We start from the raw sequence: 27,194 nt of genomic DNA, 5'->3' as shown, positions 1-27,194 counted from the left end.
AGTTGTTCCATTTTTTAAAATAATTTCAATAATCTTGTTGTCAAGGTATAAACTTTAATACAGATGCCTAACTAGCTTTCTAAAGGGTAGTTTTAAAAGGATAAAAGATATTATGAGCTACACCAAACACTATAGACAGGATACATCATCTGCCATATTTTCCCTTGTGACAGTAGGATCTATTTTTAGATCATTTTCTCCACTCTTTGTGCACTGCCATCTAAACATTCAAAGCAATGGATGAGGTACAAGATTGTTTTTGAGAGTTTTCTGGTCAAATAGTATACACTTTACTGAAAAAAAACATTAATCTGCTATTTTGTGAAAGCATTTTCTTAATTTCGGCTTTCAGGCCAAGCTGAACACCTCAGAGCACTCTCCTCCATTTCCTTCAAACATTTCTCGATGTAACAGATTCTTTTCAATCATATCTCAGCCAAGCTACACAAACACTCTTCTTTTATTCTGTCATATGTTAAAATTTTGTAGTTCTATTATATTTGTAAAACATTACCAAAAGAATAAATGCTGACATAAGGACGGGCTTGACATGGTGCCTTTAAAAATATCACAAGAAATTACATTGACTTCTTGTGATCTTTAATTGCTCTGCAAATGATGCTTAGCTGCATCATCTCTGTGCACTGATTTTCTAGTTTGCACCACTTTCTGACCATGTTAGGAACTACATTTTTGACACAAACACAAACACCTGACAATAAAAATGAACTCCTAACCTAGAAATATTAAACCAAGGACTCAAACTCATTTTTGTATGCATTACAGTAGCCAGCTGCCTGAGCAAACAGAAGCATATAAAAACAGACAGCATTTAGGTATGCAATGCAATCGTTTACCTTTCTCCATCTTGTCTTCTTTAGTATTTCTCCTTCTAGGAGATTTCTAAAAATCCTGCGCAACAACCCATTTCCGAAATCCGAACACTTCACTTACCAATCGTTTTCCCCAGAGAAGATAAATAATCCTCTGAAAACCTACAAAGAAGAAAAATCAAGTAACATAATTGTATTTCCTTTTCTATGTTTTTCATACATATTGACTTCCTTTGATATTCATCTAAGATAGCATATTCATACTCACAATTGCTCCCCTTCCTGTGGCAAGCACCCATACCAATGACGCAAAATTAGTAATACCTTGATTACACATTACTATTAAATATTCTTATTATTAGCACTGAAAATGATCTAAGCTTCAATATTATCAAAATGTAACAAGTAGAAATAGGCAGCCGTATGAGTTTTATGATTAATACTAGCAATTTAATGGTGAAAGTTCTGCCAGAAAAGCCTGCAGATGCTGTCAAGCCTGACTAACATTACAACTATTTAAAATAACTACTGATGAATTAGGTGTGGTGAGGCTGTAGGGGCAAAAAGAGTGGATATGGTTACTATGGTTATTATTTACTCGTGGCATAAGCCAAGTAAATCACTTTTGCTTTGACTGAAAAAGTACTGCTCTACAAAAAGCAGTATTTATGTTTCTTCCAGCCCTGACTGAAAAGTCACCTGTTTCCTCATGCCTCTGTTTCTTTCTTTTTATTGCCCTGTAATTTTGCATACTGTTTTCCCAGGAAACTTACATATGCAGGGAAAAAAAAGAACATATTTATTTTTATTAGACCTACAAATGCCAGTATCACCACACAGACATTGTCAAAACGCAGCAAACACTATGAACTCCCTTCCTTCAAAAAAAAGTTCTATGCCTTAGGGAGGGGATCTCCAACCTTGCCCCTTTGAAAGACGGTATCTTCATGTGGCGGGTTGACCCTGGCTGAATGCCAGGTGCCCACCAAAGCCGTTCCATCACTCCCCCCTCCTCAGCTGGACAGGGGAGAGAAAATATAACAAAGGGCTTGTGGGTTGAGATAAGGACAGGAGAGATCACTCACCAATTACCATCACAGGCAAAACAAACTCAACTTGGGGAAAATGAACTCAATTTATTACCAATCAACCAGAGTAGGGTAATGAGAAATAAAACCAAATCTCAGAACACCTTCCCTCCACCCCTCCCTTCTTCTCAGGCACAACTTCACTCCTGGATTCTCTACCTACCCCCCCAGCAGCGCAGGGGGACAGGGAATGGGGTTTACGGTCAGTTCGTCACACGTTATTTCTGCTGCTTCATCCTCCTCAGGGGCAGGACTCATCACGCTCTTCCCCTGCTCCAGCATGGGTTCCCTCCCACGGGAGACAGTCCTCCACAAACTTCTCCAACGTGGGTCCTTCCCACGGGCTGCAGTTCTTCATGAACTGCTCCAGCATGGGTTCCTTCCACGGCATGCAGTCCTTCAGGAGCACACTGCTCCAGCGTGGGTCCCCCACAGGGTCACAAGTCCTGCCAGAAAACCTGCTCCGTGGGCTCCTCTCTCCACAGATCCACAGGTCCTGCCAGGAGCCTGCTCCAGCGCAGGCTTCCCACGGGGTCACAGCCTCCTTCGGGCACCCACCTGCTCCGGTGTGGGGTCCTCCCTGGGCTGCAGCTGGAGATCTGCTCCACCGTGGGCCTCCATGGACTGCAGGGGGACAGCCTGCCTCACCATGGTCTTCACCACGGGCTGCAGGGGAATCTCTGCTCTGGCGTCTGGAGCATCTCCTCCCTCTCCTTCTACACGAGCTTGGTGTCCGCAGGGTTGTTTCTCTTACATGTTCTCACTCCTCTCTCCAGCTGCCATTTCTCTCTGTCCTGCAACTTTTTTTCCTTCTTAATGTTATCACAGAGGCGTTACCACTATCGCTGATTGGCTTGGCCTTGGCCGGCGGTGGGTCCGTCTTAGAGCTGGCTGGTATTGGAAGCTTCCCCCATGTCCAACAGAGCCAGCAGCTTCTTACAGAAGCCACCCCTGTAACCCCGCCCCCCACTACCAAAACCTTGCCACACAAAGCCAATACACTTCAACAAAATACTAAGCTTCTGAAAATGAAAAATACAGTCTGAGGGTTTTCCAGACTACTAGTTCTCTGTACAAATCAATTACAATTGCTGAGTCCCTTTCCAGTGCTGTGGAACACCTGGCATTTTTCCCTTTTCTCTGCGCCCCCCCCCCCACCCAGTAAAAGCTCTCTGACATCTATTTTTTAATTTTTCTGTATTGCTGAAAAAGAGTAAGTCAGGCCTGCAGCAGGCTAAATTACAGAATTCTCAGCCAGAGACTTGTCCATAATGTTGAAATTGAAATAGATTTAAGAATGTGCCAACACATAAAAATGTGTGCACTACAGGAAGAAAGTTAAATGGAAGAACATGTGTATCATACACAAGGAACTGATACTCATTTCAAAATACTACAGAAGGATTACATGCCTAAACACAGTACTCGCACTAATGTGATGCCACCCTTCAGTAACTTCAGAGAACTGGCAAGCACAGAACCTTCTGCCATGTGCATCAAAGCATGAAACTGCCTTTTAAAATTATATGCAGAGATGCTAATGAGACTATCATATTGCACAACAGAAGTCAATATACAATGAAATTAAGTTTTGGCCTTCCATGCTGACAGTATATTCTGCTGGGAGAAGAAGCTGCAGCAGAAGCACTGTCTACTCTGAAGAACAGAAAGACACAGGGAAAATGATGGAAGACCAGAGAAAAGCAAGAAAAATAGTGATGAAAAGCTTGACAAATACTTGGATAAATTTTCCTAAAGAAGGCAATGTAGACGTAAAGGAAAGGCTGATCACGGTGACAAGCGTTATAAAAATAGTTGTTGCAAAGGCCAGTCATGTTTCAAATCAATTAAGCTTTCAGCAAGGAAATTTAGGATGGGGCTCCATGTCAGTGAGGGTAGACAGCTCTGTAAGAGACAGAGCAGTGGTACCTGAGCATGATATGAAGGCGTGCAGGGCAGGGGTCTTGCCAGCCAGGGCCCAGACCCACAGTAACAGAGCAAGGCAAGCAGGAAAGACTCAGATGCAGTAGCCAGGCTCAATCACAAGTCCAGATCATCAGGCAAAGTCATGGTGATGGAGAAGGTCCAAGGTCTAAGCCAGGAATGCAACTCAGTAAACCAGGAGCAGGTCCAGTGACAGTAATGAGCATCACAGTCCAGGGATGGTGAGGCAGGACCATAGTGACAGACAGGTCCGAGGTCAAACCGGGAAATCAATCAGTAGGTCAGGGTCAGATCAACAGGGTCCATGGCCAGGTTGGTTTTGATGGAGCTGGAGACAGATAGTCCTATAGCTTGGGCAGTGACTGAAGGCCTATGCCAGACCTTAAGTGGAGCTCCTGGGTGATGGTTGTGGGTGGAGGTCCCAGCTGAGGCTGGTCAGGGCCAACAAGGACATCAGGGCACTGAGTGCACCAATAATTTGATCCCTTCTAGCCCTCCAGTTCTAAATTTTTAACAGTATTGGTTAGAGAGTGTTGTTATTCAGCACAGTGTTTATCCAAGAAAAGAACTACAGAGACCACTTATTTCACTAGCACTGTCCTGTAAGCAGAACCCAAGATGTCAGAACCCAAGACTTCAAAGCAGAATTCTGCATGGAAGTTCATTACCTTCTTTCATAGGTAGAAGTAAGCACAGTTCCATCAGGTCCCTTAGGAATGATCCCAACCCAGAGCTGGTGTTTATCAATAACATGAGGATTCTCCAAGCAAACAGGAAAAGGGCTAAAGAAACACAAAAGTAAGATCCCAGTCATACTCATTATACGATTCCCTAATGGCTAGCAGTTCAGAACACTCAAAAATCCAGAGATAAAATCTAAAATCATGAGAGCAGATTGTGCATTTTCAGTAATGGTACTGTTCACACATCTAGGTACTTACATCTGCATTTCCATTGTAAACGATGAGAGGGGGGAGAGAGTCCCACTAGTAAGGATAATTGTCCTGACACCCTGTCGAACAAGTTCATGCATGCTGTATCCAGGGCTGAAACACCAATAGCTTAAGGTCTTTCCTGTATAAAATAAAGAGAAAACACTAAGAAGCAAGTCTGTAAGTGGAAACATTAGAATATGAATAGCATATAAGCACAATGCATCTGAACTTCTGAAAGTAAAACAGCCAGCATCTGAAACTAAAATTCCAGATGTATGGTATGTTCTGCTTTGGTCCTTCCCAGATTTAATTATTACACCCATTCAAAAATATAGTTTAAAAGGTCATTGCTCCCTCACACCTTAAGTAGATTATACTTTTAATCAGAAGATGGTTATGGAAAAGACAGAGCATCAGATCTTTTTGTCTGCAGGTACAAGGCAGATTGAGCAGATAAAACTACTCAGTCCTCCATCCATTGATTCACTTCCTGCTGTCAAGGACAATGGGAAGGGGAAGCATAGTAGAAGAACTGCAGAATACTGGGATGAAGGACAAACAACTGAAGTTACTAAAAAAGAAAAAAAAAATCTCCAACCCTGCTCTTGCTTGAAGAGAAGAACACCTTCTCCATCAGGAATTTCCAGTGGCTATAAACCTTTCACCTAAACTTTTCATTTTCCCCACAGTCAACTGCCAAACATTTCAACTTCTGCTCAAATCTTCTGAGAGATGTGGATATATAACATGCGTGACACTGAAAATCTAATCTATAAATTTTCAACAGAAAGGATATAAAGAAAAATGGATAGATCACACTAGCCATTTCTTTCATTGCTCAGCTTATAGTTGCGCCATTGCCGGTCTTGCTGAAAACTTAGCACCAGCTTTTCAGAGAGTTTTGCATGATTAGTTTCAGTAAAAAAACCCAACTATCTAGCATCCACATATCACATGCATGTCTTTCAAATGCACACACTTCATTCAAAAAAATATATTTCTGAAAAGGAGCTGACAGTTTCAGGAAATCCCCACTAATATGTGCCCAGTGAGTCACTTACTGCTTAGAATTACAAGAGAACATTTATTATAAAGTAAAGTTTTATCCTTCTGTCTCACTTGGGCAAATCCATCCAGATGACATCCAGATTCTAGAAGAATCACATTCCAAAATTTAGCAAATTCTGTAGCTCTTTAACTCACACTAAGGATTGGTGCAAATTACAGTTAGGATCTGTATATGGACAGGCCAGTAAGTACCTACAGACAAGCACAAAGTCACTTATGTCAGGGGCCTAAGAAATTCCAGCATAAAAGCAAACTGTGCTGATATGGGATGGCCTAGAAGAGATGAACACCAACAACTCACATGTGTCTCGCCAATGCTCAGTTTGAAATATACCTCTCTGTAACCCTGCAGGATGACTGCCGGACACCAGTTGCCCAGTTCTTGGAGAAGCTGGAATTGTAGTACATTTTTAGCCTGGTGTTCTGCAATTATGTCATTAAGCTCAACAGCTTAAATCCATTTTAAAGGTCCCATTCACCAGCAGGAACTGTTGGATGTTAGACAAAGTAGACTTCTGCAGCAGCTTTTTCCATTCCTGGTACAAGGAGCAGCTAATCCACGGAGAAACAGTTTGCTAATAGTTTACAATATGGTTATTTAGAACAAAACAAGAGTAAGAGCATTTTATCTTATTGTAAAACTGCAACAGTTCAATATTGCATTCATAAGTGGCATCTGTGCACAGAACAGATAGCTAGGGCAGTCATCTCATCAGTTATCCCAAGCTATGCCACTTCTCACCAATTAGTTTGTAGAGAATTACACTTGAGTGAATAATTTCCACAAAATCCTTTGAAAACAGCTATTCTTAAAAGTTTTGCATTATTTCTATACTATCTGCTGTACCACTACAGGAAACTGGAGACTTGATCAGTCTTGTCTGGCCTCTTTTAGGTTTGCACATAGTGCAAGTCTCAACAAATTGCTAGTCTGTTGCATAGGTACTTGCAAATACTGTTTTTATTTGAAAAGCAAATATATCAGCAAGTGTCTACTAAGTCACAGAATTCTGTGACTCCTTTTTATGGTTTTTATGTATAAATCCTCCAAATTATGCAATAAACCTGAAGTGTTTCTATTGGCCTTTTCCTGCACACGTATTTAACAAAGTCTACTTAGAATTATTCCTGCAACTTCAAACTCCAATTGAGCAATATCTCAGGAAAACAGTATTTGCAGATTACCAAACAGCATGCCTCTGTTCATAAACAGAACTTACTCCGTGGAACACTGAAGGGGATATTATGTGCAAACCCACTAAATTCCTGGAAACTCATTCTTTGAAAAATGTTACTTCTCTCCCTAAGAAAGGGACTTCTGTGAAACAAATACATTCTCAAGAACATTTAACTGAGTAATTAAGTAGATAGTTATGAGGCAAGGTATTTACAAAGATCCCTGGAGAGTATTAAGAAGGCTTAGGTAAAGGGATCTGCATCTGTCTTCTCTAATCAGAAAATGATTTGTTTTCCACCCAACTGTATTTATTAAAAAACAAATAAAAATATCAGAAAGAATGAATGTTGAAGTCCAACAAAGCCAAGCTTGGTGCTGCTTTATATGAGCCTTAGGATAAGACTTTGATTCAGAAGCCAAGTTTCTTTTCTCCTACATGTTATTTTGAAGCATGGTTATATTGAGGTAGTTCCAGATACCAAGTTTTGCAGAGCATAAGGAACAAAATAGGTGGGAGGAGAAAGACAAGGAGGGGGAGGAATCTCAGTTGAACAAGGACTGAATAGTATAGTTGAGGCTGAAACCATTAAGAAGTGACAACATGCCCTGAAGAACTTAGGAAGTTGCTCAAAAAAAGTCGTATCTCAGAAGGTAACAGTGCCCTGAGGCTGTTACCTGTCATGGCATTTTCTGGCTAAGAAGTCACATTCTCAAGTGTTATTTCACTGGCACATCACATGAACCTTCACTACAGAGCTTCAGAATGAGACAACCAGTTATAACTCCTCCACTATATATGAGTAATTTCAACAGAGATTAAGAACTTTCATGGAATTTACTTTTATAATACCTTTGGCACACATTTTCAGTATCATACCTATACATGAATCTCCTTCTTGTAAAAGGTAGTTACAGCCTTAGCAACACTAATTTTGTGTTTAACACAACACAGTTACACAGAGAAATATAGCCGACACGAGGATAACAGAACATTTCATAAACCTGAACATCAATCCTGAAAGAGGGTTTCCCGTTCTTGGTCTGAAGATTTTCTCTACACCAATAGAAGCAACCATTCCATAATGGAGATGATTTTCTTTCACTGGAATAATTGCACTAGAAGAACTCCAGCAGTGCACAAAGCAACACTGGTACAAGAATGCTTTATGTTGAGACTGCTTATGTCACCTCCCCTTTAGAAGTAACTATAAAAGTGAAAAGCACCTCCCCAACACATTTTATCTGCAACAGACCTGTACTTGGAAACATAAAACTGCAAAAGGAACACCGTCAAACAATCCTAGAATTCTTCAAACTTAAAGTCCCAAAGCCTTAAAAATCTACCCTGTTCTAGAGAAAGGGAGCTCTGGGGCAACACTAATGCTCCAAGTCTCTTTATCTTACAGAAGATGACCAAAAAAAAAACAAAACCCAAACCATTCTACAACCAAACTACACACTGGTTCTCTGCTGAGTGGAGGGGGAAAAAAAAAAAAAAAAAAAAAAAAGTCTTTCCCAATCCCAGATCTACTGATGGTTTTAACTTGGACCATGGCAACAAAGCATACTAATCATGCACTTAAGGCTTTCCAGCTCTGAGGAACACTACTATGCCATTTGGATTTAAAAAATTTTTTGCATATAGGCAGGTCTGGAGCATGCCTTCGTCAAGTTATTCTGTTCAGCCCTTTATTCCTCAGAGTCGTTTTTAACATCTAAGATAACGTAGGTAGTGTTTCACTCAAAATCCTACAATGGCATTCCAAAATTTGCCAGAGGACTCTCTGTTCACAAATGTGAAATAATGCAGATTGGGATGTCTTCAATTGTTTTCTCTTATTTGAATCAGAAAGGAGCAGCTGAGTAGTTTTCATGCCAGCTTTGTTTGAGCCTCTCCAAGACCAAATCCTGTACCTTGTTTTTTTGCAGATGATGAATTCCAGAGATCTGTCCTTTGTTTCTTCTTCTGATTACTGTTATCCAGATGAATATGTACCTGAAGGGAAATAACAGAAACATTTCTTGAGATGGCTACAGAAATGAACCTGCACTTCATCCCTCAAAAAAGCCAGACCATATTAAGTGTAGTTAATGTAATTAGTGTCACCTTTATAGCGTTACTAAGGTCATATTATTTCCTGTCTGTCTTTCCTATTTTGTTTCCAGTCTTTCATAACGTATCTAACAAGGAGCAAAGAAGTGTACCACCATTTAACCAGCCATTTTGAGTCAGTTTATAGGAGCAGCTTTTCATGGGCTGCCCTGAGCAGGGACAAAGAACCCAATTATTTGGGTATTGTCCACCAGAATAAAACACGCAGACTAGGAAAAAAAAAAAAAGTATTGTGTTAGAAAGACTTGCTTCATTTGGCAACAAAAATAGTATCAAGTCTTAAACTTCATATGAAAGTTACCTTTTATCTAAAACAAAAAGGTCTCTTCCTAAAATTCATTATAGTATCACAGCCCGTAAGTCCCAAACTCTAAATAGATTCTAAGGACTTCGGGAGGGACGTTCAGTGGCTCTCCTGTACTTGCTTGGTAGTAGGCTAAACTTAAGTCAAGAGAACGGTTATTGGAAGAGCACATCAATTCCTGCATAATATGCAGTATCAAAGTTTTCAATAATTCACATTTGCTGCACTTTTCTAATTTCATTTTAGAGTTTCTTTACAAACTAAACTACTGTATAGCACCCATTTTTCCTTGGAACCTACACTAACCACAGTTCCTTTGGTGTTTTATTTGCTTGTTTGTTTCTGGAAGAACTTACATATCCTCCCTGTAACCAACATCATCATTTGCTATACTATCCACATCCTTCTGAGTCTTGGGTACACTAAGCACAGACATTAAATGCCAGCAAGGAAGAACGTAGATCACAAAGCATCCCATACCTTATAATATTTAGATATCGACTGATGTAGCATAAAACCTGTTGTGCCTTCTGGAGAATCAATGTTGAATACTGTCTGGAAAACAGTAAACAAATGTAAAGATTTTGTAAAGACTGATGTAAATAAATGGAAAGATTTAACAACTGTTTCCAGCAAAACCCCTAAAGTATCTTTGCACTGAGAAGTATCTCCACAAGTTACTGCTGTGATAACCTTAAATCTATCCCCTTGCTCCTGCTATTAAATACAGAGAATCTTGAATAAATACATTTTTACAGGCAATTCCTGCTAACTACATGGCTTTCTCATTGTTCCAAAAAAAATGCAAGCCAGTATCTAAACGTATTCAAACTATACAAATGACAGTATTATTATTATTCACACTGTTCGTGACTTCTGGCTGTGGATAAACACAAACATACTACACGTTCATGAGATCACAGCGTTACAACTGGGTGTAAAAGAACTTTTTGAATTTCCTTAGTTTAAAATTTCAGCCATAATACCCTATGCTAATAATACTTTGCTTAGAAAAAAAAAAGTTGTAATCATATCTAGTTGTCCATATATTAAATTAAAAGCTTCTATCAACTCTTCTGCATAGACTTATGCTTCTTCCCCTTTCCTGTATGTGATGTCTTATGACTAAGGGTGATGCTTTTTCAAACGTATGGCATTGCAGTGCAACTTCAGTGAAAACAGCTGTGGCTCTCAAGTATTTATAACTTCTGTTAATTTTTCTAAACAAAATTTCTCCAGACATTTAAGAGGAATTATCCAAGCTCATAAGAATATCAGCTAGTTGCAACAAGAAAGATGTTCTCCACCAGTCAAAAAAAAAGTACAATTCCTGCAAATACTAACTTCTGAAAAACAGCCAAAGATAGGGTGTACAAAAGAGATTTTGCTAAGTGTTATTCTAAAAGGAAGAAAAAAGAATTATTATTAACAACAACAAGCTGGTTATAAATTAAGTCTTGACGACAAGGCTCTGTAACAAGAAAGCACTGCATTTAACCAGTGAAGACTCCGTGACCTAGTCCTACTTGAAAGTATCTCAAGATAACAAACTATCACGTGGCAGATGATTTGCAATAACTGTCCATGTGCATGTCCTCAGCAGCAGCAGCAAAGGGATCTTAGCTTTCAGTGAAAGACCGCTCTTCCAATTCAAATCACCTTTCATCTATCCACAGGCTAGAAGAGCACATACAGACATTTAATTATTCCCCGTCCTGCAGCACACACTAATCTGTGGGCTCCAGTCAGTGGGATCAGGAGACGTGGCTTCTACTTCTGAATCTTCTCATCTCTCAGCTTTGAAATGCTGTGAAATTAATTTAAATTAAGCATACCTCACCTTCCCCACAGAACAGGGACACTCACCTTCCAGTACAAATCATTTTGGTATCAGTGTATGCAAATTGCTACTACTGTATCAGAACATACACATAGGTTTTGTTGAACCACTGCTATAAAAATGAAATAATGCGTATGCCACTGCAAATACCCCCTCACAAACATCCATGCATTTGATGAGTTCAGTATCGCAAACCTACCAGGACTGTTCAAAAAAACAGCTAGATAACTTGTCTTTATCATGCAGGTCTGCAAAGTTCGAATACATTTCTTCATTTTTAGTTTTACATGAGGTGTTATTCTGCAGTGTCATTTTGGACATGTATGCTCTCCACCAGCATAACAGGTGCAACATGACTTCATACTACTAGACGTACTACTAGACAAAGCACAGAAAGAAAAATGAATCATCTATAGGAATTACTGTGTTAACTGGAGCTGTCTGTTTTCTCACATGCATCTAATGTTTTTTAAGAAAATTTTAAATTACAAAGATTATACTTTTCTATTAAATTCCAATTCTAGAAGAAGAGGATTCAAAATTAAGCTAAGATAGCAAGTAAATTCTTAGGTGAAAAGCAACAATACTGAACAATTCACATCTCCTCTCTGTAAGATTTTCTACCAGTCAGCAGGAAGACTACCTGAATGTTGTCAGTAGATTTAACCTGAGCAGTGTCATTCAAAATAAATAAATAAAATCCAAGACTCAGGATAGGACTTATAGAGAACATGGCTAAAATAAAATCTAGATTATTTAATCCCTCCTAGTTTACTTAAAAGGGACACTAAAACCTATAAACAGTAATAACCTCAAGTAAAGGGAAATGTAAGTGAGACTGTTATAAATTGTTCAGCAAAAAGGGAAGAACGAAGTACATGGTCAGTACCACATCCAGATAGAAAAGAATTTTATTACAAATCTTCTAAAAAGTGTTCTGGAAATAAGGAAGAATATTGAGGAAAGAAAAAAAGAGTTCATTTGCTGTTGCCAAATGCAGAGCCAGACACAGAAATAATTAACTTTTCAGATTAAATAAATTGCTGTGTTCTTCCTCATTTTTGCTCTTGCATAGACTTTACTCTCCTCCTGCCTGTGTTTCCATTATTTTATCACCTTTTTTTGACACTCCTGTGCTTTCTATAAACATAGATGATACTTGTAAGCAGCACGTTTTCCAGAAGAAAGATCTATGACATCAAGGATTTCTGAAGAAGTCTGGCAGCTAATCTATTAGGCAGGCTACCAGCGAGTAGAACAAAACCAGAGAACTACAAAGAGGCTGAACATTGCCAGCCACAACAGACTTAACATCATGGAATTTCTTGCATCAGTGGCTGCATTACAATTTTTAATACAAAAAAAAAAAAAAAAATTAAAAAAAATCATTAAACCAAGACAGAAAAGCAATGATTAACATACATTAAAATGTCATCATTATTATTGCCCACCTACTAAAGATGGGGGAAAAAGACCTTTTTGATCCAAAGAACTCACAAGCATTTGGGAAGTAAAGGTCTTGTTTCACTGTCAGGAAAACATCTAATTCAACCTGACACTCAGTAACTCAGGCCAAGATGATGCTCTGGAATCACCAAATTCTGGGAATATAGTGAACTTAATCCCAAGTGTCAGCAGATTTTCCAATATGTAACACTATAGCTAAGATGCTATTTTGTTTGAACTTCAAGCTGTCCAAACATTACTCTCTTTTTGAGTACCACTCAAAACTATTAGAGCTTTGGTCAACTTCAGAGGGAAGCCAGAAGTTGAATTTCAGGCCACTGGCCCATTGCACCTTCTAATTTTATGGGGCCCAGGTTTTTCATAATCAATGTTTTGCAAGTGCAAAACAGGGAGAGGACTGACAGCACCATATGGATACCTACAAGTGTCACATTCAGTTCTCGTGGCACTACAAAGATTTTTATTTTACAGATCCCTTAATTTAATAATTAAATAAAAAAAATAGAGTTAAATTATCTTTTGTTTGCTTTTTTTTCCTTAGTCGGTCCTGTTATTTCATGAGAAGGTCTCATATTCCCAAATATTGCTGCTAGAAAGTAAACAGCTCAATAACCCAGCTCCACCTGGTGGAGGCTAAAACCAGACAAATTTAAATCAAGCATCTCCAAAAAGGGACATCAAAACTGTAAAAGAACAGCCTGGTAACAATCAAAGTAGAACATCCCATTAGGCAGCAGCTTTCTCCTCAAAAACCCATAGACTTCCATCACTGCACAAGTGTACATACAATCAAGAATAAAAAAGGATCCAATGTCTTTCCACGTTTTTAAAACGAACTCTTCTATCCTTCAGACATATATAGAAGCAGAATTATTTACCTGGATAATATCTGAGAGCTTATGCAATCCAGACGTATTGACAAATATCCCAGTACCTAGACAGAATAACACATGATTACTTTTACAACACAAGTATACACCCATTTGTATATATCCCTATCTCATCTGAACAGCACAACACACTGCATACAATGACTTGAAAATATAATCTGAAACAAATTATTTCAAGTTTTTCATCATTGTTCAAGATGCAAGGAGAAATGTTAAAACTGGCATTCCAAAGGAAGTTTCATGTCTCTGATGCATTGGGAAGCTGTCATCTGAGACAAATTACATAAACTTCTTAAGGCTCCTCTACATTAAAAATTGGAAAGGAGATAATTAAAACAAAGGTAAGCATGATTAAACTGTTTGGTTACTTTTTCAAAAGCTCATAAAACTAATATTAGTCTCATGAAAAAAAAAGAATAGAGCATTGACTACCCCATTATGCAGAGAGACAAAACTAACCTTTGCTATAGCTATAAATAGCCCTTTACAATCATCTCCAAGCTTCTAGGAAGAAGTAGAAGAGGAGACTATATTTAAAACAGTGACTACAGAGGAGCAGTTAAAAGAACGTTATGAAATACACTGAAGACAAGAATTTGACCACAGAAATGATAAACATATGCGCCTATTAAGCCAGAGTGCAAACAGCCTAAAAGGAGAAAGATGCTGGGGAAAAAAAAAGGAAGGATAGATGTGTTCTCAAAGGATGCACTTGCAGAACTGACAGTCTATACTCTAGTCTCCATGGAGTGGGCTTGCTCTCTTCAATGATTTTTACTGAAAAGTATGCTAGTAAGAACTAAATTTTCTTAGCACATGTAGAAGTTGGAGATTTTTCTTTGCAGAAGGGCAAATTAAGAACAAGATGCTGATAGACAGTAGAGCAGAAGCTTGCTAAATCAAGAAAAAAACCAAACAAACAAACCCCACATTATGTGACTCCCAGCATTCCTGTTTCATAACTCCATGACCAGGGAAGAACTCAAGACACTAAAAACACCATCAGCAAAATGTAAACAAGCTCCACCCCACAATCCTTCTGGTTTTAGAGAAAAATACTGTTGTGGGCAAAAACCCTCTACGTATGCACGTGTATGTACACACATACGTTGGTACACATTCAGGTTTTGACACAGAAGTGGTTCTTAAAACTAGTTCTGTTGCAAGAACAGACATAAAACATGTTTCCCTGCAGAGGATCTTGCAGCAACAATAAAGACACAGGTCCTCAGTGTCAGATTTTAGCTTTTAAAAGCTTTATAATCTAAATTTAAACAAGCCTTTCTCCTCCTCTCCCCAAACAATGCAAACTTCCAGTTACTTATATCAAAGAGAAAAGTCTGAGTGAAACAACTAACAAATTTACACTTACGGCCTGAAAGAAACTGTAAAATCTGCTCTAGTGACTCCAAGAGCGATGATTTGGTCTGGAATGTTATTTGGGCCTCTGCAAACAGATCAAAGATGTAGCTGCAATTTACAAAGAAAAAGCACAAGTGGGTCATCACTGTAAATAATCGTATGGACACAATTACTGTTACTCTTTTATAACAGCAGCAATTTCACCATCTAGTAGCAAAACATGTTCTTGTCTCCATGACAAAGACAAATTTACAGGAATAGAAGTAAGTATTTGGTTATAAAGACAGCAGACAATATTGACATGACAGAAAGCATACTGACTACGTCCTTCACATCTTCCATGATTTCTCTACAGCATACAATACATACTAATTTAGAAACAGATTTGCATGCAAGTTCCATGATTTTTTTACAACATACAATATGCATTAGTTTAGAAATAGACTTACAGAGCTCTGAGGTACCTCAGACCAAATCACTGCAACACTAGTACCTCTGTTTAAATCATGATGCAAAATTGAAAGCAGCACAGTGAGGAGCTTCTTCCAGTTCAGAATACCCGACAGGCATACACACAGCATAGGATTTTCCACTCTTGAAACACTTTAAAAGGGACTTCCACCAGAAATGATTACTACAGAAAGGGGATTTAAGGAAACCCAAACCCCTGAACAAACACTATTCCCAGAAACTAGAATAGTACTATCAATCCTAACAGCTGCTACCAATCCTAACAACTGACCCAGTTTCACCTGGGTCTAGAATCTGCTATACTTTTAACATGTAAACATATTAACAAGAAGAAATTTACCTTCCCTCTTTGGTGACTCCACTATCATTTGGTGGCAGCTCCACTGCATCAATAGCACTTTCTAGCTGAAGAAGAATTTCTTCAAGAGAACCAAGAGGGATAGAAGTTAGGGTTCACAGAAACTCACTTCTGGGACACATCTAAGCCTTTTTTTCAAATGTACTTTATTACAAAGGCTGTTACCAAAGACAGCAACCTAGCTATTTTCTTGATTCTGTAAACAAATCAAAATGATCAAAAACAGTTTCCTAGATATCATCTCTAAATACTCGTATTCAACTTCAAAAACTTTTATGACCTCAATTCTTAGATGAAGCTTAAGTTATCAGCAAAATGTTAAACTCTTCCCTAAGAAAAGGAAAGCTGTTCTTGGAAATGCTTTGTAAACATGAGACATCAAGCCCTTGCTATTAGCTTTATACAGCATTGTGTTCCTACAGCAGAATGATGCAACTAATACAATTCCAGCACACTGACAAGATTAGAAAACAAGGGAATTTCTAGCAAAGAAGAAAGTAATGCATTCATCTGCCAAATATCTCATCTTCTTGGGAAAAAACTGTAACTAAACGTCCCACAAAATTCTCCGGAAAAAAGAGACAACAAACTTCCATGAATTTCTCAGTTATGAGCAACGTCTACAGAAATGCTACGTGAACCTGGTTTATAGTTGTTCAGCTTTTGAAACTGTTTCAACAATTTTCAACAACACAAAAAATAACCTTACTCTTTATCTTTGCTATATCTTCAAGTTCCATGTTCAGTCCTGTTGAAGAAAGGAAAGATTTCAAAGAGGATGTTACATGTCTGTTTCATTCTTATTTTCTTTACGCCTTTTCAGAAGTTATGGGCATGAAGGCTAGAACTGTGTACACAGAAAGACATCTTCTGTACTCCACTCACTGTTCTCTTTCATGATCCCTCGTGTCACATTGGTTTGGCCAAATCTTTCCGTGTTTGTCTGGCAGTGATTACTAATTAACAATAATTTATCTTCTAATGAGAGTAAATTTTCCAGAAACTGTTAGGAAAAGTTATTTCCCAGTTCTTGGTAGTGGCACCCTATAATCCCAGTGAAAGAGCGGTTTGTGGTTGTCAACACACCTGAATTGGCCAACTCCATATTGAATTCAGCATTTATTTCATTCTGTTGAACTACTTTTGCTTGTTCTTCCAGTACGACATTTATAGCATCCATTGCTGAAACCAAATCATAGGGTGTCAAGTCAAAAGAAGATGACTCCTCACACAACTTCTCCTAAAACATCAAAGAATGGAAGCATTACTTGGACTGCTCAATGTGCAATTTGCTCAGGCAATTTCATAGATGATAAAGTCCAGATGACCAGGCTTGATATGATTTCTGATCTCCAGCTCAGACCAAAGGACAATTTATAAACACCTGAAGATTTCAACTATTACTAGGCATTCTTTTTTTCTGAAATGTAGAAAAGATTTTTGCCTCTTCCACATTATCAACATTCTACCATTCCTATCTAGTAGCAAATCACTGTCATCATTAAGATCCCTTTTGTTTTTAATAGGTGCCACCTCCCCTGTGTTCTTAGTGTTGCTGCTAATTCATTTTTCTTGACATCCTTTTGTTTCTCCCATGCAGTTGCCAAATAGCTTGCTGCCTGACGACAAGTTGTCCAAGTAGAACATTTTTTAGTTAGAGAATCAGTTTGTCCTTCAAAAGAGCTACTTCCTGGTCCCCCTCACACTCTAGGAAATACTCATATCCCTATATTCGCTCATATGAAAAGACGGTCCTTGCCCCTCATGATCTTGCAGAGATGTGGGCATGAAGAAAAAAGGGAAGGGGGGGTCATGAAAAAAGAAAAAAAACCCCAAACCGTAACATGCATATTATTCATATGTAGAATTTGGGCCAAAATGCATGCCAGAACAAATATTATTATAGACAAGGAAGGAAACATACTGACTTCCTATTAAAAAAAACACTCACCAAACTGGTAAGTTTGACAAAACTCTTTATGACCTTGAAAAATAAGTCACATTGTTTTGTCACAAACTTTTCTTTCACAAAAAGAATCATTTTCCCTGAGGAATGAAGAGAAATAGTAAGGACTACTAACCTACACAAAAATTTTACTGCAATACCTATGAAGAAATAAGTTATAAAGAAAAAAATGCTGAACTAGCTCCACGTGTAAACAATCTAATCAGAAAGAAGTCAATTTTATTTCAGAGTAATTACTAAGTTTCAACATATTAACCTAGAACAGACAGTACCACAGGAGAACTACTGCAAAACAAGGAGTTCTAGAATAGCTGTTCTGGTTAATTTCTGCATCAATTAATATTTTTTAAACACTGCAAAGGGAAAAAAACAACAAAACAAAACCCAAACAACTATGACTGGATTTCCACCCATTTTTCAACAGAAAAAAAGATGTTCTGATAAAAGGAGCAAATACTGAATGCAACTCTGTGACCATCTCTACTCAAACATAGCACACCCTCCCGCGGCCTGCTTAATGAAAGAACATGCAATCAGAAAATAAACTTTGCAGCTGTTTAGCAGAAATCCCACTGGGAGGCTGTGCATGTGGCAGAAAAAAGGGACATGTTTCAAATGTTCCTTTGCACTTCATTATTTAGGCAAAGGGCTGCAGTTTTGAGCCAGCTAAGAGAAAGATCTCATAATGCAGCATTTTTTTTTTTCTTCTTTTCTCTCTGAGTGAAGACCTGGAAATATTACAAGAGTCATGTTTGCCATCTACTACACTTGGACAACTGATGCAGCTGAGCTTCAAGAATGGATCTTTCATGATTTCTTACATCCTGGACGAGAACTCTCCAAACAAGAAGATGAGTGCCCTCCTAAATTTGGAGACCCACCCTTCAGGAAGAAACTATCGCCTTGTGGAAAATCACAGTAGTGTCAAAGGACTGTTAATTAAACTACAAAGCCTTAACTGTCACAGAAACAAGAAATGTTAATGACAATGAACATTAACAACATATAGCCGAGTATAGATTTTACAGACTGTTTCTAGCAGGGCACGGGTCTGTTCTTCTCTTTGGATGAATTTTGAAAAATGGCAACAGACCAGAAACAACTTACCACATTGTGAGCTTCATCAAGTATTACCACAGTCCCCTTCAAGTCCAAGTTGTGCGCTCTCCGGCTCTAGAGACGAAAAAGAGAACGAGGGAACGGACAAAAAGGCCACAGAGAAATATAGATTTGATTGACTGAGAAATTGGCTCATGAGACAGATTTAGGTTTTCATGTATTTTGAACATTTACTTTTTTTTTACAATACAGCAAGTAATCGCTGTGGCTACCTAATATATAAACCACAGAATCGTTTTCTCTGGAACTGAAGGTGCTAAAATGCATCATGTAAAAGTTTATGGAGGTTACAACTGACATTGTAATAATGAAGAAAACAGATGTACCATACCAGGATGCACAAGTTTATCAGAATTAATTTCAGTCACTATTTTGGCTAACAGGAATGTGGAAGGAGTGGGGTGCAAAGCAGGGGCATTTGCCTTGTTTTTACAAATTTATGCTTGTGTCGTCTTTGCAAGAAGCGGATGCTGTGAAAACACCCCCAACGATACCAGATCGCATAACTTCATTTTACAGTGCTTCTTTGCTTAAGGTGGTCAGAGATTTTTTAAATTTTATTTAATTTATTAAACATTTGGTCTTTCTGCCTTTTGTAGCAGTAGAATGTAATCTGGCTTTTACTATAATTCATTAATTACTCCAAGTTGCATGAAGATGTCAGCAAATTTGTTTCCTCAACAGAGTTTTCAAAAGTTTCATTTTCTATCCATGAAATACGGACAACTTATTGCAACAGCTTTTTTCACAAAGTCAGCAATTATTTCCAAGAGAGATGTCCAATCTCTACTGAGAAAGTTTCCTTATTCTAGAAATCATGCAGCTGGCTGCAGAAACAAAAACGTCTCAGAATGCATGCAAAAATACCGCACAGTATGTGACTGAAGATTTGTGTTCAGGAGGTGAATATCACCGAACAACAAGGACATCACGTTCTGTAAAGCTAATTCTATAAAAATACAAGATCTCAAACAAAAAAGAAAAAAGAAAATATTTCTTGACTGTGGGAAAAAACTTTACAGAGAAAAAACATCCTCTATGGTTCTGAATTTGAACTGGGTTTTGATTAGTTTTGAAGTATACCACATAATGCATTCACTTGATATGCATCAGTTCTTCACAGCTTATCCATTAAAAGACAATATAAGATAAATAGAAGAACAATTGCATTTAAAAGCAAAGATATATGTTACCTTTGAGTCTAGTAAATAGTTGTAAGGCATAAAAATAATATCTGCTTGCTGCTTCAGGCTTCGAGAGAGATAATAAGGACAAGCTCTGTTTAAAAAAAAGTAGTACAAACTATAAAGTAATACTTGCAGAAATATTAAGAGTGCTTTCAACATTCATGTACTATGTTTCATAGCCTCAAGGGTTTCTGATCAACTTTTTAAGGAGTTGAAACTGGCATGTTTAATTTTAGGGCAGATGGTTAGCTCCATTCACAGAAGACAAGTAAAAAGAAGTGTAGAAAATAATACCTACCTGTGCAGCTCAACAAAACAAAGAAAAAATAAATTAAAGGAGAAAGAGTGGCATTTATTACTGCATTATCATTTCACCCCTTTAAGCTAGAGGTAAATGCTGCACTAGACTATTTTATCTCAACAAATCAGTCACCTCATCCTCTTACATCTGAAACAAAACTGCAATATCATTTATCATGTCAGATGATATTGGTAGCCTCTACTCAAGTGAGAAATAAAACATTGGTGAGCCTGACTCTGATCTGATTCAGTCTTTACACAAGTAAGGATTGAAAGAAATTGCTGTATGATGAAAACTGCAGTAACAGAAGTTAAAGCTTTAGTGTACACATGATTTTGTTGGAAGCTGTCTCTGCAACGTATTTAGCCACTCCACTTTGCTCTCATCATTGTTCTGCTACTTTAGTGTACATCAAGTTCATACCAAGGTATTAATAAAAATAAGCAGAGAAACAGTTTTCACTACTTTCACAAGTAAGGGGGAGGAAGGTCAGAGGGGATCATTCACCTGTGCTTGTTTCCATTTTTAACCAAGTCTTCAATATCCATGATTGAGTCAATCAGTTCCTTCTCTGTACTCTTTTCTGGCAAAAATTACATTAAAACCACAAGCTTAGATAAAGGCATCACACAAAGATTTGTTGTTACCCTGATCATCATGCTCATCCACTTCCTAACATTTCATTCTTGAAAGACATTAACACAGAGCAAAACACACACCCACACACGCATGCACCTGCAGATTCTGCCAACTCTTCCAAACTTCTCTACCTGCCTAGCAAATCTCTCCCTCTCCAAAAAACAGGGCTTTACTTCCACAGCCAAACTCACCTTCCACATTGTTATAGAAATGACAAGCACGAGCCATCACTTTCATTCGGCACATGTAGATCTGTAAAACATAGTATATTTTAGCCAAGAGTTGCACAGCCCATCAAGTACTGAAAAGCGTGTTAAGGTGTGAAGAGCTATTAGTTTTCTGCAACACCAGCTAATGAATAAATGCTAATCACAGTTCAGTTTTAAAATTATGTGTCCCTTTGTCCACCTTACAGGTTAGGCTCTCTTTTATGCAGCACAGAACACTTAGATGCTCAGAGGAAATTTTGTTGTATTTTGCCACTAATACTTTTCAACACAATAATCTTTGATATTACTTGTAAAAAAATAACAGGTAAATCAGTCACTGAAGCACTATTTTGAAATTATTGTTGCTCTTGAAAAACACTTCAGTGGCAGATCAGAAAGTAAATTGCAGCTATTAACTCTCATGTTCTACACAATGACATCCTTCTCTGGATGGAAAACACTACCAGAGACTCAGAATTAAATTTTGCACTCACAAAACTAGAAACTAGAAGTTCCTCAAAACACATTTAGAACTACTGTCTTTCTCTACAGCCTCAAGTATTTAAACAAAGTCAGAGTTAAGAATTAACACACAATACGCCAAAACAAAACACCTCCATGTTCTCACTGCACATGCTTCCAAGGCTCTGTTCTCACCTGCATGTGGTTGCTCTCCTGTCGCTTCACTTCAGGATTGATGCAAAGCTGCTCTCTGGAACCCAAAACACATATCTTCGGTCTGTTCAAACAGAATACACAAAAGTGATGTTAAAAATAAGGCAAGAGAGAAGAACACAGTTGTACATGCCTAGGCTGGGTATAATATATCAAAAGTGAAAGGTTCAGGAGAAATAGATAAGCCCAAAATAAGGGTCAGAATCAGAAACAGTAAGTTTGTCTGCCTGTAACAGCTATATATGTTATTTGACTTTATGGTACTGCATTTCTACTGGTAGCAGTGGGTGGTAATAAGCAGCAGTTTACAGCAGGAGGTAATGAGTAGCAGCTTACATCATCCACTATAAAATCTGGGTTCTGTTATGACAGTTCAGCCCAATAAACTGGGACCTGTCATCTATTACAAGTTACTGCAAGCTGGCTGTGATTTTTAGAGTAAGAACTAATGCACTACAAACATTTGCAATACTTTTTTTCCTATGGCAAGGCTGTATCTTTACAAGAAACTTACAAACAAATGATTACTGCCTGTCCAAAGAGCTTGGTCAACACACTGGCATGTCAACAGCTGAAAACTGTGACAGACATTGGTATAGCAAAACCACAAAGTTCTTCATAGATTTACACCAGCCTAAGGAATTCAGCTTTGTAATGGCTTCCCATTGCCTTACAGAAATGCCCCAGAAAAAAAAAGGAAAAAAAGGAAAAGAAAAAAAAAAAAGGAATTTTGGAAGTAAATGTGTGAAGTAAAGAACCAAAACCAGACCAAGATCAGGAGATTCTATAACAAGAAAGGAAGGAGACAAGAGAGGCTGTGAAGTATGAAAAAAAACCAAACCCAACCCAACAAGAAATGCAGGTTTTATACATGCACATTAAGAGAACTACCTTTCAGTGGATATCTGGTTTTTATACATTCATCCACATAAATTCAAACAATAACTAAACTAGATGGGTTTCTCCACCTTTTCTTTGAATAGGAACATTATCCTAAATCATATTTACCTGTAGACTGTGTTCTTTAATTCATTAATGACCTGTGTAAGTTGTGAGTGAGTTCTGGAGGCATAAATTATTTTAGGAATGTCAGTGTAATAAGCTGCCAAATAGAGGAGAAAAAAAAACAGAAAAACATTATTAGCATGGAAAGAAGAACTAGAGATATTATTAGCCTCCTTTCCCAGCTGGTACTATGGTAACAGTTTGCCCTGTAGAGACAGCAAGAAATTTTGTCATCTAACTATTCACATGCACAAAATGAGCTAAATGAGTTTCTAATGTTCTAAGAAAACATAAAAATACATAAAACAGCTTTAAAATCTATAAAATGGTGAAACCATGCTTCAGCTGCTAAACAATGGCTCCATGACTTTTATAGTTACATAATTATTACAAAAGATAGATAAAAGCAAGTGTTCATTAACATTCCTGTATCACCCCTACTGAGCATAAAAATCACAGTACTTACTTGGGATATCAGCATCTGTGGCAGCATTGCCCCAGGATGACACGGGTCTCTCAGGAAAGAGTTCCACTCCATTCATACGTTGTGCAATTTTGCGGGCTGAGATAGTGTCTTTGAAGTGTTCCCGCCAAGCCAGAGTGGAACACAGCAGGCAGAGGGTCTTTCCTGTGCCTGTAGGACTCTCCAGAATGCCATTTACCTTCTTTATTGAAGAGAAATAAAAGAAAAAGGGAACAAATGAAGAATTTGGAAATTCAGCTAGCAGGTCTTTGTGCAGTACTGCATTTCCTCAGTAAAAAAAAACAATCACTACCTGGTAAACTCTATCATAGGACAGAAACACACATATACCTCACATAAAGTTATTATAAACATGTGACCTGCAGGACCCTCTAAACGACTTAGTGAGGCTGAAACTAGAACCCGGAGCCAGCTATTATCCTTTATGCAGCAGAGGAAGTCTTCACTCTTAGAGCAACTAGAGTGCACCACATTTCAGCATAAAATACATGAAAATATTAGAAGTTATTGCAAAAAAACCCAGAAAGTGACTCTTAGATTACAGACTGCTAGTTTTCTTTAGAATTAAGGCTATATCCCACGTCATAGTTTAGGCAGAAAATCTTGCAAGCACTTTTAACACCTCATCCTACTAGATGTTATGATTTTAAAGAGCATAACAACACTACAAGTTGCAGAAAAATGAGCAGCTGCGCTTGCACTGCCATGACAATTTGCGTTCAAGAGTATGAAAAGAATTTATGTATATAATAGGCTTACAACACTTCTAATTTAAAACGAGGAGGTACCAAGCAGGAACCAAGCCATTGCCCAGGACATGGAGGGAGGCTGAGCCATGTGGAAAGCCAAAGTTTCTACCAAAAGTTTGTTTGATCTCTCAGAAGAACGGACCACAGAGATCTTTTAACCAACTCCAGAACGAAGATAACTATTGTAAAAAACATTTTCTTATTTGACATTCATTCAGTAAGATTATCCTAGCATAGATAAAATGTTGAATTACACTAACAGTCCAAGGACTAACAATACAAAACCAAACCCTAGACAGCTAAGGACAAACTGCATGAACACACGGCCTACTTGCTCAGCTTTTCTTCCATTTCCCAACTTAGGGAGAAACATCCTATCTACATTTCTATTGACCGCCACCCACACACTTCTGGGTTTTTAATAACTATATAGTAAAACAAAAATACAAGTAAAAGAAGGTCAGAGAAGATTTGCAAAAGGCGGCGTACGGACAGCAAAAAGCAAACTTGGATTCTGACAACCTCTTTTCAGAGAAGCCCTTTATTAGTTAGAAATAAAACGCAGTAAATGAACCGAAACGCCTCCGGGCAGGGGAGGCACTCACCTTCTGCAGACACTCGAGCACCTTGGCCATGTAGGCTTCCTGGCACTCGTAGGGTTGGAAGGGGAAATCCACCGTGATGCCGTTCAGCGTTATCTTGGGCATGTTTCCCGTCAAGTCCCTGCAACGAACCGCAGGCCCGCCATTTACCCTGCCGCCACGCCGGGAGGGGACCCTACCGCCGGTATCACCACGTAAAGCCACGGACCGGACCGGCGGGGGGTTCATTTGCACGACGAAATACCCAAAGGCCCGGATTTTACCTCATATTTCGGGACGGAACGTTACCAGCGGACCCGCACCGCAGGAAGCTCACGGCCACTTCAGGGCCCGGCCGCGGCGGTGCCGAGGAGCCTGTCCGGGGCCTAGGACCCCCCTCAGCCGCTCCGACCCGCGTTCCCGGGACCCCTCAGCCGCTCGGGCCCGAGTTCCCGGGACCCCCCCCCCAGCCGCTCCGGTGGCGGTTGCCATGACAACGCGAACGGCACGGCGGCAAACCCTCACCTTCCGCTCCCGCCGTTCGGAATCCCCGCGCCTGTATCACGTGGGCCCGCCCCCCTCACGCGCGGTGCGTAACTTCCTGCCGGGCGCTCTCGCGAGAGCTGCGGCGTTGCCATGGGAACGGGGTGGGGAGGTTGCCGGTGGGCCTGGGCCTGGGCCTGGGCCTGGGCCTGGGGGGGTCTCTGCGCCCCTGAGAGGGGCGAGGAGCGAGCGGGGCTGAGGGGGTGGGTCTGGTGCCGTCTCCTGTGAGCTGCTGTGGAGGCCCGAGGGGCCCTGGGCAGGAGGGGACCGAGTCCGAGGGAGTTTGGGCCCTGGAGGGAAGCGGGCCCTGGGCCTGGGAAGAGCCCCCCCACACCCCCAACCCCTGTCAGACGGTGGGTGGTTCAGCTGGAGGGTCCCTCAGCCGCTTCTCCCCGCTGTGCCCCGGGGCAGAGACCAAGGTTTGGCCCCGAAGAGGCAGGTGATTGGCTATTTGGTTGCTAAAAGTAGGAAAGCGGCTGCATTTCGAAAGCCTCTCGGCCCTGGTTGGTTCCCCTGGAGCTGTGAGGGCTCCTGGGCCAGGGTCGCCAAGGACTGCCGTTTCTTCCCTTCATTAACAACTCAGGGGAACGTGTGATAAACGATGCCCTCAACCAGAATTTGCCTCCAGTGCACTGCTGTGCTTTTTGCTGCGTATCTGCCGCCCTTCAGTGCCGCTGCATATAGGAGAAAGCAGAATACTACATGACTCTCTGCTGAAATTCTCAGCATTTAAGATAGGAAGGTTTCTGTCTCATTGTGTTGAGCCTTTTAGCTTCTGCTTCAAGAATCGTAATGAATTCTGACAGGTACCTTTTGTTAGGGCTGAATGTGCTGCTCCTTTGTTCCGTGCTTTGCTTCAGCACGATTCTTTCAGCCTTCAGTTCCCTGTCAGTGTGTCCGTGCACATGGCCAGGAACGGCTGCGTCGGCATTTCAGTTGCTCAGGCTGCAGGTTGGTTCCACATGTATGTGATTGTAGTGAATGCCGAACTGCTCTGGGTTGATGGACTGCTTAGTTTGTAAGACTCAAGTGTTTTAATAAATGGATAGGCATGATTTACCTGGATCCCCAAATTTTACAAAACCATATTTTATGCAGCTGTATGAGGAAGAAGGTCAGAAGAAAATATTTTATGTGCATCTCTGTACTTTATTGCTGCCTCTCACGCTGTTAGATGGTTACTGTATAGATGTACGACAGGATGTGGCTTGTTCTGTTGTAACCTTAAAACGCCTTTATTCCTAGCAAGCTGCACAGCTTGTTTTTATCTAGAAGTGTTCTAATATTTAAAGAAAGAAAAATAACTATTAAAAGGAACAGACCTTAATCTTCAGTGTATTAGGTAACCTGTTCTCAAACTTCTGATACATTCTGTGTCTTCCAGGTGTTCGGTTAGGGGACCTTATGGGTGTTGCTGTTTTGGTTGCTAGCCTTTAAACTCCTTGAGCTGAACTTGCCTGGATTGTAAACTGTCTTAACTGTAGTGAAGGGGCTAGAGAGCACTGAATTATCCCTTCGGATCTTCACAGCGCTCCACACAAAATGTAACAACTGATTTTATTCGTGTTTCTGACTGTGAACTCTTTGACTTGATACCAGCCGTGCAAGATTAAGCTGCAAAAGAAAAGACTTTGTAAAGCTTGTAAAATAGAGTGTGGGATAAGGTATTTATAATGGAGAGTAAAGGTTTAAAACTCATCATAAATATATGGAATGCTGTGTCGTTACTATTATTTCCTGTAAATATATCTTTCCTGCATTGAAGAATAATATCAATAGTGTATCAAATCAGATTATTTTAACTTATTTAAGTGATATTGATTGAACCTTCTGAGAGAGAAGAGCTGGAAGGCTACCAAACCCCAAAAGAAGTGTGAGTCAGCAGA

At 39.4% G+C, this 27,194-nt stretch overlaps 1 protein-coding gene across 6 annotated transcripts in view; it reads right to left on the bottom strand.

The window, feature by feature from the left end:
• Positions 1-25,347, bottom strand: part of RTEL1 (regulator of telomere elongation helicase 1) — a 52,382-nt gene extending 27,035 nt beyond the window's left edge. For 3 of the 6 annotated variants that reach the window (XM_069802393.1, XM_069802373.1, XM_069802383.1), the window contains exons 1-19: positions 25,050-25,191; positions 24,790-24,907; positions 23,418-23,616; positions 22,955-23,048; positions 21,929-22,010; positions 21,254-21,314; positions 20,931-21,006; positions 20,129-20,213; positions 18,924-18,989; positions 16,937-17,090; positions 16,560-16,598; positions 15,833-15,911; positions 15,032-15,129; positions 13,648-13,703; positions 9,943-10,017; positions 8,960-9,041; positions 4,807-4,939; positions 4,534-4,647; positions 955-995 (exon numbers count right to left, since the gene is read on the bottom strand). In XM_069802393.1, the coding sequence (XP_069658494.1) occupies positions 955-995; positions 4,534-4,647; positions 4,807-4,939; positions 8,960-9,041; positions 9,943-10,017; positions 13,648-13,703; positions 15,032-15,129; positions 15,833-15,911; positions 16,560-16,598; positions 16,937-17,090; positions 18,924-18,989; positions 20,129-20,213; positions 20,931-21,006; positions 21,254-21,314; positions 21,929-22,010; positions 22,955-23,048; positions 23,418-23,616; positions 24,790-24,907; positions 25,050-25,054 (1,657 nt within the window). In that variant the 5' untranslated portion in view covers positions 25,055-25,191. Of the gene's footprint in view, positions 1-954; positions 996-4,533; positions 4,648-4,806; positions 4,940-8,959; positions 9,042-9,942; positions 10,018-13,647; positions 13,704-15,031; positions 15,130-15,832; positions 15,912-16,559; positions 16,599-16,936; positions 17,091-18,923; positions 18,990-20,128; positions 20,214-20,930; positions 21,007-21,253; positions 21,315-21,928; positions 22,011-22,954; positions 23,049-23,417; positions 23,617-24,789; positions 24,908-25,049; positions 25,193-25,290 lie in introns of those variants that run through there. The other 3 variants (XM_069802351.1, XM_069802355.1, XM_069802365.1) reach the window with 2 other exon arrangements.
• Positions 25,348-27,194: the final 1,847 nt, after the last annotated feature.

This window comes from Haliaeetus albicilla, chromosome 2 (genome assembly GCF_947461875.1).
Source record: "Haliaeetus albicilla chromosome 2, bHalAlb1.1, whole genome shotgun sequence".
Taxonomy (NCBI): Eukaryota; Metazoa; Chordata; class Aves; order Accipitriformes; family Accipitridae; genus Haliaeetus; species Haliaeetus albicilla.
This window is presented reverse-complemented; position numbering and strand designations above follow the sequence as displayed.